This window comes from Lepisma saccharinum, chromosome 29, assembly GCF_977018435.1.
Source record: "Lepisma saccharinum chromosome 29, izLepSacc3.1, whole genome shotgun sequence".
In the NCBI taxonomy this organism is placed as follows: Eukaryota; Metazoa; Arthropoda; class Insecta; order Zygentoma; family Lepismatidae; genus Lepisma; species Lepisma saccharinum.
In genome coordinates this window covers 39,552,730-39,567,494 of record NC_139257.1, presented here as the reverse complement: position 1 = coordinate 39,567,494, position 14,765 = coordinate 39,552,730, and the positions used below count along the sequence as shown (strand labels likewise).

General features: G+C 36.4%; 1 protein-coding gene across 19 annotated transcripts in view; it reads left to right on the top strand.

Annotated features, from left to right (window-relative positions):
* trol (terribly reduced optic lobes) overlaps positions 1-14,765 on the top strand; it is a 1,072,318-nt gene that overhangs the window by 854,357 nt on the left and 203,196 nt on the right. For all 19 annotated transcript variants that reach the window (XM_083114888.1, XM_083114893.1, XM_083114886.1 and 16 more), the window contains 5 exons: positions 873-1,004; positions 3,941-4,057; positions 7,645-8,051; positions 10,760-10,897; positions 13,062-13,241. In XM_083114888.1, coding sequence (XP_082971014.1) covers positions 873-1,004; positions 3,941-4,057; positions 7,645-8,051; positions 10,760-10,897; positions 13,062-13,241 — 974 coding nt within the window. The remainder of the gene's footprint in view (positions 1-872; positions 1,005-3,940; positions 4,058-7,644; positions 8,052-10,759; positions 10,898-13,061; positions 13,242-14,765) is intronic.

Sequence of the window (14,765 nt, the reverse complement as noted above, 5' to 3'; positions counted from 1 at the left end):
AATGACTTAAAAAAAAAGACACCAACTGAAACAATCGATCATTACCGATTAAAGAATCTCTAAAGCTAATTGTTGAGTAATATCTATTCAAATGTTTTCCATGATACATGCAGCTTAGCTGATTTCTTTATACATGAAGCATTTTCACATTTAAACACTTTGTGCACAAATGGTTGTGGATAGAGGCAGATCAAGATTTCAGTACAAAAACAACACATTTCTGGATCAAAATTGTGTATAAAATGGCATTTTGGTGTAAAACAAAATTGTGTATAAAATGGCATTTTGGTGTAAAAATGTTGAATATAACCATAAATTTGATTTAAAAACTACACTTATTACACAAAATTTTGCCTTATAATAGTACATGTATGTAGTGTTCACACCAGCTCTTGAAGTGGAAATTGATTTAACTAATACAATTTAGTGACAATAAAACCATTGGGGGGGGGGATGCTTTTCAAAAATTTTGCTAACTTTGGAGATACCATCTTCGACCACAGTATCAGATATCCTGTGTAAAGGAATCCATTTTTGCTTCTCAAATATTTGCAGCAGAATTAATCAATTTTCTGTGAATTGCATAACTCTCAGGATAATTCAGATTTCAGAAAGTGTCATGTCAGTAAATAAACTTAAAATTTCATGTTTACGAGTTTTTTTTGCATTTCATTTTTCATTTCGTGACACACCATTATGGGTAAATGCACTTCACCTCTCTCATAAACATGAAAAATTAACAATACAGGGTGTTTAACTGCTCATTGTGGATAATGGAAATGAGCATAACATTTTAGAAATGTGTTAGAAAGTAAATCTTCTTTTGCATTGAAACACTGTTTTCTAACCATGTATGTATGTGTCATTTTCAGACCCTCTAGGCTGTGAACCCAACGAATTCCAATGCGACAACAAGAAATGTGTTATGAAAACATGGAGATGCGATTCAGACGATGATTGTGGTGATAATTCTGATGAAAGGAACTGTGCAACCAATCCACCTGGTAAGTTTGTACCCAGTTATACTGTGGTCCATTATATTTACTAATCAACAAAGCAAATCATCAGATCGGTGAGATTTGGTGTTTACTGTCTACTATATTTGTTAGACAGTTATGAGACTACCTCATCATGGAAGTCTCTGAAGCAACGCCGCACATAATGGTAGAAGAAAGGGGAGAATGTGAGCTAAGCAGTGCAAAACTGCTGGTAGCTGCAGTTGCCAATCTGCCTCCACAATCCTCTCACATTCATTGGTTGAGCCCTCTAAGGGTCACTCCTTACTGTGTAGAGGACTTGTTCTTGTTTTCTTGCTGCATAGACTCCTGGAATGTAGTAGTTACACCCAAGTTGTTTCAAGGACCCTGAAGTGTTTGTTCAATGCGGTTCTGCCAGGTGACATAAGGGTTCTTAGTAATATGTTTTATATCAGAGTTGTTGGTTATTGTTGTGTAACAATGTCAATGGGTCGGAACAGGATGTATTTAACAAGCTATTAAAGTAGTAAATACAAATAAATACGGAGAAACTAGTACTCACTTTTATCCGCATAGCTGTTTTGTCTTTTTCGATTAATTTCAGCGGCCACTGTCACCATCCTCGTTGGAACCTGCTGTGCTGTTGGTTGGCGTGTGTCTTTTGTTTGTAGTTCTCTGGCTGCCGCTAGGTGCGGTGTTGTTAACTGTGCATCTGAGTCTGTGTCGTCTGCTATTTCCAGGTGATAACTGTTGTAATAGGGGAATCCAAGTGTGGTGCGCTTGCCCGCTATCGATGTTTAGCTCGTGCGGGAAGTTCATTATGGCATGTGTTTCCTTGCGGGCAAGCACACCACACTTGGATTCCCCTACTACAACAGTTATCGCCTGGAAATAGCAGACGACACAGACCCAGACGCACAGTTAACAACAGCACACCTAGCGGCAGACAGAGAACTATAAACAAAAGACGCACGCCAAGCAACAGTACATCAAGTTCCAATGAGGATGGTGGCAGTGGCCACTGATGTTAATCGAAAAAGAAAAAACAGCTTCACGGATAAAAGTGAGTACTAGTTTCTTCGTATTTATATACTACCGTGTCTCTATTTTCCCAATTATGAATAGTAAATACAGTTGCTGATACCTTACAACAGACGTAGAGCCTTGCTTTATCATAAACTCTGGCATTTCTGTATCGATAGTGCAGAACTTTTCTTTAAAAAGTGTATACACGCAAAGGCCTTCAACTTATTGGAGACTGAGTAATTTTCCTTGTATTCACCTACAGGGGGTGGACAAAAATTTGGAAACGTCTCGTGAAATGGACATCTGAATTCACATGTCTTTATTTCAACATTTGTAGGTTGCGCTGCCATATTCGCCCAATACCACTACCTGTCCAACCTTCGCAGTACGTTGGAAGCTTCATTTGTTGTGAAGACAGTGTTCTGTGCAGTTGGCAGTGGATCATGTCAGAGCTAACAGAATTCGAATGTGGGCAAATTGTTGGAGCCCGTATGGTGGGTGCTTCCGTAACGAAGGTAGCCGAAGTGTTTGGTGTTTCGCGAGGCACGGTATCCAAGATTATGACCGTATCCGATAAACACCAGCATGGATGGAAATGTTGTTTGAGTGATAGAGACGCCAGAACATTGCGTAGGATTGTGACGAAAAATATGAAGACTTATTTCACTTCACAAAGCTCACATCGTCCAGGACTAGTTTTCTGAGCACGAGGTTGAAGTGGGACATCTACCATGGCCACCACAATCGCCAGATCTCATTATTATTGAGCCTTTGTGGTCTGTATTGGAGAGAAATCTGCGTGAGCAATATTCACCTCCATCATCGTTAACGGAACTTGCCAATGTTTGGCAGGAAGAATGGGACAACATTCCCTTGAAAACCAAACAGGATCTCTATTTGTCCATTCTGAGAAAACTGCAGGCAGTTCTGCACACCAAAGGTTCTCCTACACCATATTAGTCACGGAAATATGTTTTTTGTTGGGTGTTTCCATATATTTGTCCACCCCCTGTATATATTATTCTAGAATCAATTCATGTCTTTAGGAAACTTAACTTTTAGCATCACCTTATATTGAAGAGAAAATTATCCAATATTACAGGCAAGCTTTTGGTATATGTGTTGGCTCTTCTGCCACATAGTATTCAAGGTAAATATTTATATGCATGAGGGCTATTTGGAAATCCACCTCAGAGGTATGAAATAATGGATGTAACAAAAATGTAAAAAGATGGTCAGTGAACCATTCAGTTTCTTCAAGGATCACTTGGAATTTTATATCGGATCAGTAGAATATCGGTTGTCAGTTTTGTATCGGTACTTTATCAGTTATTGCCAAAATTACAGATTGGTCCATCCATTATTTATTATTCCTTTTTTCTTTAATATCTTAATCATACAGAATCATCCGTTTGAGATGTCAGAAAAATAAACCTTTATACACAAGAGGTTAAAGTACGTATCTGTGAGCAGCTTGTTGTAATATAAGCACAAAGGATGTAAGTTTCAAATGAGTGGAGGTTTACAGACTTCGGCCACATGGCGGCGCTAATGTGTATGGTAACAAAGGTGGTGATCACGTCACAACAGCACACATAGTGTGTCGTATGGTATGCGAAATTTTCCAGTATTGCATGCTACTGCCACCACGCAGCTGAAGTCAGTAAACCTCCACTCATTCGAAACTTACATCCTTTCTGCTTATATTACAACAAGCTGCTCAGAGATACGTACATTAACCTTTTGTGTATAAAGGTTTACTTTTCTGACATCTCAATCGGATGACCCTGTATATTCTGTAGACTGAAAATTCCAAAATATTATCTAGGATATAATAATCTTCATTTCTTCATAGTTATATATTGTACAGTGGAAACAAACATGATACATGTCTCTTTCTTTCTTTATATCTGAAGTAGATGTTGTTTTGTTTTTAGGTTCTTCATGTAGATACAATGAGTTCCAGTGCCAATCAGGAAACCAATGCATTCCACGGTCTTTCCACTGTGATACAGAAATTGATTGCCAGGATGGATCTGATGAAGTTGGATGCTGTGAGTAACTCTTGCTGTTTTTAATATGCATATATGCACTGCTACTTTTGTCTTATCATAGGTGTTGTTTTGAAATTACGTGCTGCAGTATGATTGTGAATACATTTTTCAAGGAAAAACCTACAGGTCCCGGAGCGAAGTTTCCTTAACCTCTTCTATGGACTGGAAGCAACATTTTTTCAGGCTGGATTTTAACGTGGGAGACAAAAAGAAATCCTCAGGTGCCAAATTAGCTGCTGCGGTTTGCTCAGTTTAAAAGATCTTTTTTCTTGTATGTACATATTGCTTGCAATCTTTTTTCTTGTATGTACATATTGCTTGCATTCTAGAACTATTTCTCTTGGAGTCTACGCTTATTACAATCATAAACACACAGTTTTTCATTGTGACGTTTCAAAAGAACACACGCTCTCTTCATCAGACATTTATTTTTAGTTTGGCTAAAGATACAGTTATAACAATGGTTAAGATTTTTTAAATAAAAAGAGAATCCCTTATACAATGGATGTTGTCAATGTTACATTGTTGTAATATAGCAACATAACTGAAAAAACAAGCAGTCTGTTTTATTTTTATTTCAGATAAAACTTTTTATCACATTATTTTTATTTAAAAAAATACTATGAATTCCAAATATGATCAGGCAATTCAAAATCATCAAAATCTTGCTTTCACAGCGTTTCTTGATGTTTTCTGTTACTTTAAATTTTGAAGATGGTGGCTTACTCCATGTAAATTTTAAAGATGGTGGCTTACTCCACTTATGAAAAAGAAACTCCATAGTGGGTCTTTGTTACCATTTTCATTATTTAATTTGGTATTCCAGTGTTCTTCTGCATTGAAAGAAGCTTCCCAGACATTCATATCTATGTTTCCCATTACTCGTTTTATAACCCTTCTCTTTTTTATTTAAAAAATCTTAACCATTGTTGTAACTGTGTCTTTAGTGAAACTAAAAATGAATGTCTGATAAAGGGAGCGTGTGTTCTCCTGAAAAGTCGCAACGAAAAAATGTTTTTATGCTTGTAATAACCGTAGACTACATGAGAAATAATAGAAGATCTTTGCTGATGTCAACACATGTTTCTTTTTGTTCATCTGTCAGCAGCCGTGGAACAAATTTGGCAGAGTTTTTCCACCAAAATCATTGACAAAAGACGTTTCTCTTAATCCCATTTCTTATGCTATTTCATGGACAGGCAACTGTTAATGTGCCCCCTCACATCAGCAAACACTTTCTCAACATGCACGTCACCACACGTTGTTGATGGCAGTCCACACTTTGCATCATCAATGAATATTCTGCCTGCTTTGAATTGCTCATACCACTCATGGCATTGTGTAAACGGAAATGGAATGTTATTTTCAGCATAACAAAAATAAATTTGCTATGTACATTTGCATCTACAAAAAGTGGTTATGTGAACCTTTAAGAAGAACATAGATTCTCAAGAGATTTAACATTAGTACACAAGCAGTTCTTTGAAATGCAAAATGAATTACTGTTCTTAATGTTGAAAATTTACTGCTACCAGATTCAACTTCAGAAACAAGATTTTTGGAAGCACTTCTGGAAGTAACCTACTTCTTCTCTTAATCACAAATCTGTTCAGCAACACCGAACACTCATTCACTGAATACTGATGCAGCAGGTATGCCCAAGTATTTTCTCAGCACTTGCTTCAGGTTTGAATACTCATTTTTGAATTTCCAATACAACAGCAGATCCTGTTCACTTAGACTAGTTGGTTCAACAATGTACTCTTTATTTCTGATTTTGAGTTAGGTTGATCCTCTGAATGAGAGTTTGCAATAATTTTATTACAAAAACTCTACAATGACGAAGAATCAGAACCTAATTTTCAATAAATCTTACAAAATTAAAATATAAAACTTATTAGAAGCTAAAACTCTAGTATAATCTGTACCGGTATAAATATCGGATTTTTGTCGATACCGATGCCGATATGTCACTTCTGTCGATTTTCATACATCTGTAATCGGCTTCGGCACATCCCTAGAGTTGTTTTCACATTCAGAAGACACAACGGCGCTTATGGAGAAACCGCACAGTGTTGCCAATACAGCGCTAGCTCATGTCGCCGGGAAATGATGACCTTCCTTCACAATGAAGGTGTTACATATTTTGTATATATAATGATAATTATATGTAATTATTAATATTAATATTATACTGTGAATGTTACAGTTACCCTTTTTACTATGATCCATTGCGATCACTACACAGGCGAGTGTAATGCACGAATATGACACTTCAGAAATCACTTAAAAAAGTAAAAATCACTGAGAGCTCACACAACTGAAAACACTTTTTCGGGAGAGTAAAAAAGTCTAAACAGACCAAAGTAGATCTCTCACTCAAGTAAGGGGAACCTGGCACATGGGTTAAATTCAAGTTGCAACCCAAACAAACAAATGAGTTATGGCCCACGTGAACTGATAAGATGTGAATGACTCAAGCAAGGCATGTCATATTTCTATCTTGAAGCCCCATATTTTGTCACGTGTTGGAAAGCCTTTCAAAGGTTAATATGGTGTCTATGAATTTATGTGTATGTTGGAAACTGAAAGGTGATCTTCATTTCAGTATTAATGTCGACAGTAATGTAAACGAAAACAAGGTGTATTTGCGACAGCACTAATGTTGCTCACAACAGCAGCATTGGAAATAATTGTCAATTATTAAATTTAAGTAATTTCAATTCTATTATAACAAACTGCATGAAGTTCATATTTTTACTGAATGGAAATAAAATAACAACTCGAAAACTTGGTGGTGATAGCCGGAATGCTGCCGTGAGTCGGCTCAAGATGGCCAGACAACGTCTCCTTACTTCGCGCGTGGTTCGGGTTAAAAAGAAACTCCAAATGCATGGAAGTAATATTTCTGGGAACCTTTGAGTGGTTATAAAAAATAATTTCATTATTTTCTCCACAACTTTGTCGCTGGAAGTTTTTACTTGGAATTACAGAACAAAAAATGGCCAGTGACGACATTTTCTACTGCACGAATATAAAAAATCTCCACATACTTTATTTGAATATTTTTTAATGTGAATATGCTTTAAAGTATTGATAAATTCTGAGTACCACCATCACCTATGACAATTAAAAAACAGTGTCAATTTTTTTAATAATGAATGCTTCAATTTTACGGCATATTTCAACGTTAGGAATGAAAACAATGCAAAAATTGTGTTTTCACGGAAAATTTGCATTTTTAATTTATCTAAAATTATGTAAGCAAGTTACCATTTTTTTGTGTTCACCATCGCATTCTGTTCAAAATTTCCTGTAAAACTGCAGATACCGATTTTACTTAAGCTAAATTTGTAAATCCAGAAATTTCACAACAGCGTGCTCGTATTTCCCATAAGAAAAGCATTGCCCATAAGAGCCCATTGTGTCTTCTGAACGTGAAAATGACTATAGGTGTTCCCTTCTGAGTGTTCCTTTTTCAATTTCATTTAATTCATCCTCATCATCACAGTACTCTAAAGATGAAGAAAAGTTATTAAAAAAATACAAATCTGATTATTAAAGTACCTGCCTATTTTTTTCCACAGCAAAACCATATATTCAAGTGCCACCCCCTCCAATGCTTCAAGTTTCTGTGGGAGAAGTGTATACCATCACTTGCACTGCTGTCGGTGTTCCGACTCCCGAAATCGTGTGGAGGCTAAACTGGGGCCACATTCCACCAAAGTGCCAGACAACAAGCGTGAATGGTGTAGGAACATTAGTCTGTCCTAACGCACAGGAGCCAGATCAAGGTGCCTACAGTTGTGAGGCAATCAACAGCCAGGGATCTGTTTTCGCCGTGCCGGATGCAATCTTGGTGATAAGAAGACCTGAAACTGTCTGTCCCTCTGGGTACTTCAATGATGCTGCACTGTCACCAAGTGAATGCATAACATGTTTCTGTTTCGGTGTAACAAGCGATTGTGATAGTGCCGACTTGTTCATTTACCAGGTAAGCAGTAATGTTCCATAACTTTGATGTGGTTTAACGAAAATGATTCTACATATTACAAATCAGTTACAAGAGTATATGATTTATTCCTTTCTATTCATTAAAAAATAATTAGAAAACTAATTGTTCACTCAGTTGCAGAATATTTATAAAATAAATGAATTCATAAATGAGACTACTTCAACATCATCTGGCAATTTCCGTTTGATGTTGTTGCATTAAGTTAAACAAGAAAACGAAATATATAACAATATATGACCCAGTAATGTATGGTCCTAATGCACAATATTTGATAATAATATTCAATACCCAAGTGTACAGAATATTCAGCTCAGTGAAGACATTCTTGCAATTAAATAAAATCATTTTTGAAATGTAAAACTTTTAAACATTAGTCAATAAACATACTGCAATGAATTCACATGACTACATTTAATTCAAAACTTCTTTTCTTCAACAAGATGAAAAATATATACATAATGTTTACTTGGCAGATTCAGCCCATAATAGGGCGTGTCATTTAAGGACGGAAAATTTTCTATTGCGAATTTGCTCAATGAGGGGTTCTGAAAATATGTTATTGGACATGAGTAATCCAAATCTGCTATTATTTTTATGATTGGTTGATGATTAGCTTGGTAAATTAAGGTTTGTTTGAAATGCACTAAAAAAAACCAAAAACTCGAATTTTGAAGCGAAGTTGAAGTTTTTAATCATTTTATACAAGCGGAAATATAAAGAAATTTTGTTTCCAGCTGTAACAACATATCATTACTTTATCTTATAACAACCTATTATAGTAAAAAAAATAACATTAATTAGAATTAATAACAAGTTTCATCAAGTCCTGTTTTGATTCATTTCTTGACAAAAGCCGACGACCTGCTTCTTGTCCCCTTTTTTCCTGTGTATACACTTTTCCTGCAGCCTCCGTAACTTGTTTCACACATCTTTCAATCCCTTGACCATGACAAGGCCACTTGCATAGGCTTGTCAATAAATTCCTTTATTTCTGTCAAGGTCATTTTGCATGTTAATGGAGGTTCATACACTCCATCAAACCAGTTTATCAACTCCAATAAGTTTGAGGCAGAGGTGTTTATAGAAGGTGTCTACCTTGAACGTACTGAAAGGTCTCCAAATGTATCATCATTGCCACCTCTCAAATCGATGATCTTTTGAATTCCATCTCTCTTTTCTTCCTTATTATTTGAGCACAGTGTCTGAATTAACATTTTACTAAATGCATACCACGCTGAACGCTTTACAGTGGGCAAAACATAGTTTACTACAGCCTTGTTTTGCAGTCTAAGCTGTTGCATTTGAAACAACAAATGACGTGGCCCTTATATCCACAAATGTTTTACTTTGATATTGAACCAACACGGATAGTACAAACCAACGATGTATTCCACAATCAGCCTTAAATTCTCAAGGTTTTTGCCTTTTAAGCCATGTTTGGAAACCCACAAGCGACAAAGTCTGTTTGCTGTTGTAAGCCACCTTGAATGGCTCACTGGTCCAATTTCTAGAAGTGCCAGATTATTGGGAAGTTTACCTGCTCTTACGGCCTGTGTAATTCTATATCCATACGCTTGATCGGGTGACAGATCCTTCACAATACTGTCACTGTCACAGGCTTCTTTAATATCTAACTTGCCCCTTCCAAGAGATATGTTTTTTGCTTGCTCCCAACTTTCTTGAATCTTTGCTAAAACTGTAACTCTTGAATTCACAACAGGGAAAAGAAAAGAACAGTTTGCTCGTTCCCATTTTTCAAGTACTTTAGGATATATCCTAAGAGAAACAAGAACATATGTATGTCTTTTGCAACACTGGCAGCTGGATAGTTTCTCATATCCTCACTATCACATACAGTATCTGCCACTCCACAGCCACACTGTCATTGACACAGTTGACACCGATTGCAACTCTCAAAATGGAAATTTTTCAGTCTCTGTTGGAAAAAGGAGTATAATACTAATATTAATAGTACAAAATGTAACATAATAATAGTAAAATATTAATAGTGCAGATAACTACAATACATATATAAGAGAACTACAATAACTTGTAATCAATTTTAGGCACTTATCAACATCTGTTTTCATGTAAATTTGGGAATAACCCATACGTTTAAATGACAGAAAAATTTAAAAAATGTTAAAAAGTAGGAACTTTTCACATAGATATTTACCAAGCAAGACCTAAATATTTACAAATATCCAAAATATATTTCAAATTACCTAATCATACCACAACTTTTTAACACCCCTCATATCAGGATTTTTAAAGATGAAAAATTCAACACGCCCTAGCCCATAATTGTCTATCTCATTGGCATGAATATGCCAGCAAGGACTCTTTTAACAGGCACACTCAATTTTTAACATATTATTTGGCAGCATTGGACTTGTCACAAAAAACTTTGGACATTTTTATCAATGAATCAATTCATGAGTAACCGATATCAATAAGGAACTGATTGACCTGCCCAACTGATGATAAAGAGATGGAATGTAATAATGATAAAATTTACAGACTTTTTAATTTTGAAAATAATCTCCTTAATAATAAGGTGATTTCTCATTACTGAGTTTTCATCACAGAATTGAAATAATGCACGAGTTCTAGAAATGAACATTATATATTTACTTGCAGCCATTTAATTTTGAATGTGTTCATTAATTGCAATTGTGTTGTTCTAGCTACCTCCTCCACTTTCAAACTACAGGATCCTTGGCGTAAAAGTCGACCCAGACAGTCCTGGAATTGAAATCAGACAAGAACCACCTTTCAGAGCTGGCCAGCCTTCTCTCCGACCACTGCCAAGGAATGGCTTCCAGGTATGGGAACTTCCAGTTTGCCTCTGACGCAATGATTCTCTCATATGAGACTCATTTCTTAAGTCTCTTGAGACACTTAAATATGAGACTTTTTGTAATATGTTGCAATAATTTGGACTTTGTTCCTCTGTCTCTGCATGATCGTGATTTAGCTCTTTCCTGGAAAAGGATTATTCGTTGCTATATGTAATTCACATGTGCATGCCTTGTTTGTTGTGTTAGTGTGAGGGCACATTAAGGCCATGTTCAAAGGACATAAAAAGAAGACATGATATGTGAACTTGTTGGAAGTCTCGGACCAGGATTTTAATGTGATCAAGTGGGTTGTACAGTCATGGACACTTCTGGGTTGTAACGATTCCATTGAAAGTTAATAGAAATGTTATAACCCAGAAGTGTCCGTGACTGTACACTCATTATCTGTATTTGTTAAAAATAAATGTCAAGATGTGGTTTTTATTCCTCACTTGCCTGGGAAAAGTCTGGAAGATCAACATATGAGTGAAAAAAAATGTCACGGAATTTTGAAAATTCTCCAAAAACCTGGAAAAGTTACAGAAAATCTGGTATTTTTGTGTACTTTCCGGGATTTGAAAATTAAAACAATCCCCCCACCCTCTTTCCTCTGTTGAATAAACCAGATTTTCCTGAGTAGCAAATGCAGTTTTAACTGTTAACCCTAAGGTAAGAATTTTTGATGAGGGGAATTTTTCTCTGTATATTCTGAAGGATGCAACATTTCCAAGTGTGCCAATGGAACCAAATATTCATTCATTTATTCCTTGATGGTCAATTACCACAGAATGATCTGTAAATTTATTCCAAAATTGCCTGACAAACCTGGTATTCCAAAATTTCCTGACAAACCTGGTATGTATTCCAAAATTGCCGGACAAACCTGGCATTCCAAAATTGACTGACAAATCTGGTATTCCAAAATTGCCTGACAAACCTGGTGTTCCAAAATTGCCTGACAAACCTGGTATTCCAAAATTGCCTGAGAAACTTGGAACCAAAATATGTAAGAATTCTGATGAAGAATAATTGCTGGTGGCAAGAAGATAAGATTTTTTTTTTATGTGATGTCTTATTGATTGGTTCCAGAATCATCACATTCAGACCTACAGTGTAAGTACAGTTTGAGAATGAAGGTATCCCAGATAGCACATAAGCTTGCGGCAAGCTTGCGATATCTTCCTTTTAGCTTGTGAAAGCAAGCTTGACATGGCAAGCTCGACATAAGCCTGATGCATGTGATCACTAGCGTGATAGGATGCATTTTTTTTTAAAAGTAAAACAATGACACACCCATTTAATATAGCAATAGAGATACTTATTAAACATAAACAATAGTGACAAAATGAAATAAAACTGAAATACAGTGGAATAAATTCCAGTGCGAATAAAGCACCAAAGCTTTTATTCCATGCGGCATACACACAAATGTTAAACAAACATAAGTTTTAGTAACATCAGTAAGGATAACTTTGTTTGTAATTAGTGAAAAAATGTATTTTATTATCCTTCGAAAGGTGTGTGAATATTGAAGTTGCAACGAAGATCCGAAAATAAAATGCGGTGAATTGAATACCAGTGTATAGTTACAGATTGTTTGATTATTGATTAGTTCATTGAACTCTTCATCCTAACTATTGCCTATTTTGAGGGAGCACGAAAAGTTTCTATAAGCTGCAAAGAGAAACTGTGATGTCACAAACATGGGTGTTTGTTGTTAAGTAGCCCCAATTGTTTCTAGTTTTGCTGGTATGCATAAATGTGTATACAATGTAAATTACAACCATGTTTGTATTGATATATATATATAAATTTGGCTTAAAGATACACATTATGGCTTACTTCGAGCATTGCATTCTGTGAGCTTGACTCAAGCATGCCTTGGCAAGCTTGCATACAGCTTGCCATGGCAAGAAGCTTGCTGCTAGCTACTTAGCTTGCCGTGGTAAGCTTGCTTCATGCTTGCTGCAAGCTGTCTGTGCTATCTGGGATTTAGATTGCACCTGAAGTTTGTGCACTTCCCTCAAGTGCCGACATATTTTGAACATGGCCTCAATGTTTTTTTTTTTTTTGTTTTTTTTCTTTTTCAATTTTGATATTAAAAAAAATGACAAGTATTAACAGTAAGTGATTTGCTTTATATTTCTAGCTATATTCCCAGTCTGCAGATCGCGACGTTTTAGGATTAGGAGAGAATGTGTACCCATATTTTGCACTGCCCGAAAACTACCATGGCAACCAATTGAAATCTTACGGAGGCTATTTGAAATATACAGTACGGTACCAGGGACAAGGAAGATCTATCAATGCACCGGATGTTATACTAAGTGTAAGTATTCTATGGTCCATGAAATGCACATGAAGGTATGCCCTTTTTTCAGTCATTATACCTTAATAACTATGGTGCCATTGCCGAGTTACAGGGGCACTGCAAAATTTTCACTGAAATGATACTTACTTGGTAGTCTGTATTTACATGTAAAATGTTTCTGAATTTCAAATATGTGTTTATTTGTTAACGTAAGGCAATCAATCTAAGCACACTGAGTGTTACAAGTGTTAGATAGGCCTATATTCTGACTTGGGTGCTGCGAAAAAAAATTGAAACACTTAAGGGTGCTGCAGAAGAAATTTGAAACACTTAAGGCTGCCATGAGATGAAAAATATTGTGAACCACTGCACTATCTTGTTTTGTCAATAAGATGTAGGGATGGGACCGATTAATCGGTACTCTATCGGTATCGGCCAATATAGGCATATCGGTAAAACTACCAATTATTTTACCGATCCGATATATCGATAAATATCTGATAGTTTAGTGCAAAATTCTGCCATTTTTGTTGTACTTTTTGTGGATAATCTCCATGCCCTACTTTCAAAAAAGTAAATGTCTAAATATGCAATTCCTCTTTCACTGCAGTCACTTTGAAACACACATTTTTTAAGGAGGTCAGTGAACCTTTCAGGTTCTTCCAGGACCATTTCTAATTTTATATGGGATCGGTAGAATATCGGTTATCGGTATCGGTAAATTTTATATTGGTACTTTAACGGTATCGGCCAAAATTTCATATTGTCCCATCCCTAATAAGATGCGACACTTGTAGTACCTCAGTGCTTGCTGGTTTGCAAGCTATGAACTAACGACTCAGTTCAATGGTTTACAATAGGTTACTCTTATTAAAGACACTTTTGTGTACTTGCGAGTTCAGCACATACGATCATATATATTTACTAGAGATGGACCAGTATAAAATTTTTACTGATACTAATAATACCAATATTGATACTGTAGCCATGGTAGCTTGGACGTTGTGGTGTCTACCATGCGAGAGACCCGGATTCGATCCCCAGTGGAAGTGAACTGTGATACAAGGAAGCTGCATATTTAGACATTTACTTTTTTTTAAGAATGGACTTCCCATTGGTGCAGTGGTAGCATCGTCGCCCTGTAATAAAGGCATCCCGGGTTCAATACACAGCGGAAGCACATAGTGGTTTGGATCCCACTTTTCTTTTTCTTCATCTCTTTTCTATCCCCCCTCTCTCTCTCTCTCTCTCTCTCTCTCTCTCTCTCTGTCTCTCTCTCTGTCTCTCTCTCTCTCTCTGTGTCTCTGTCTCTCTCTCTCTCTCTGTCTCTCTCTCTCTCTCTCTCTCTCTCTCTCTCTCTCTCTCTCTGTCTCTGTCTCTGTCTCTCTCTCTGTCTCTGTCTCTGTCTCTCTCTGTCTCTGTCTCTCTCTGTCTCTGTCTCTGTCTCTCTCTCTCTCTCTCTCTCTCTCTCTCTCTCTCTCTCTCTCTCTCTCTCTCTCTCTCTCTCTCTCTCTCTCTCTCTCTCTCTCTCTCTCTCTCTCT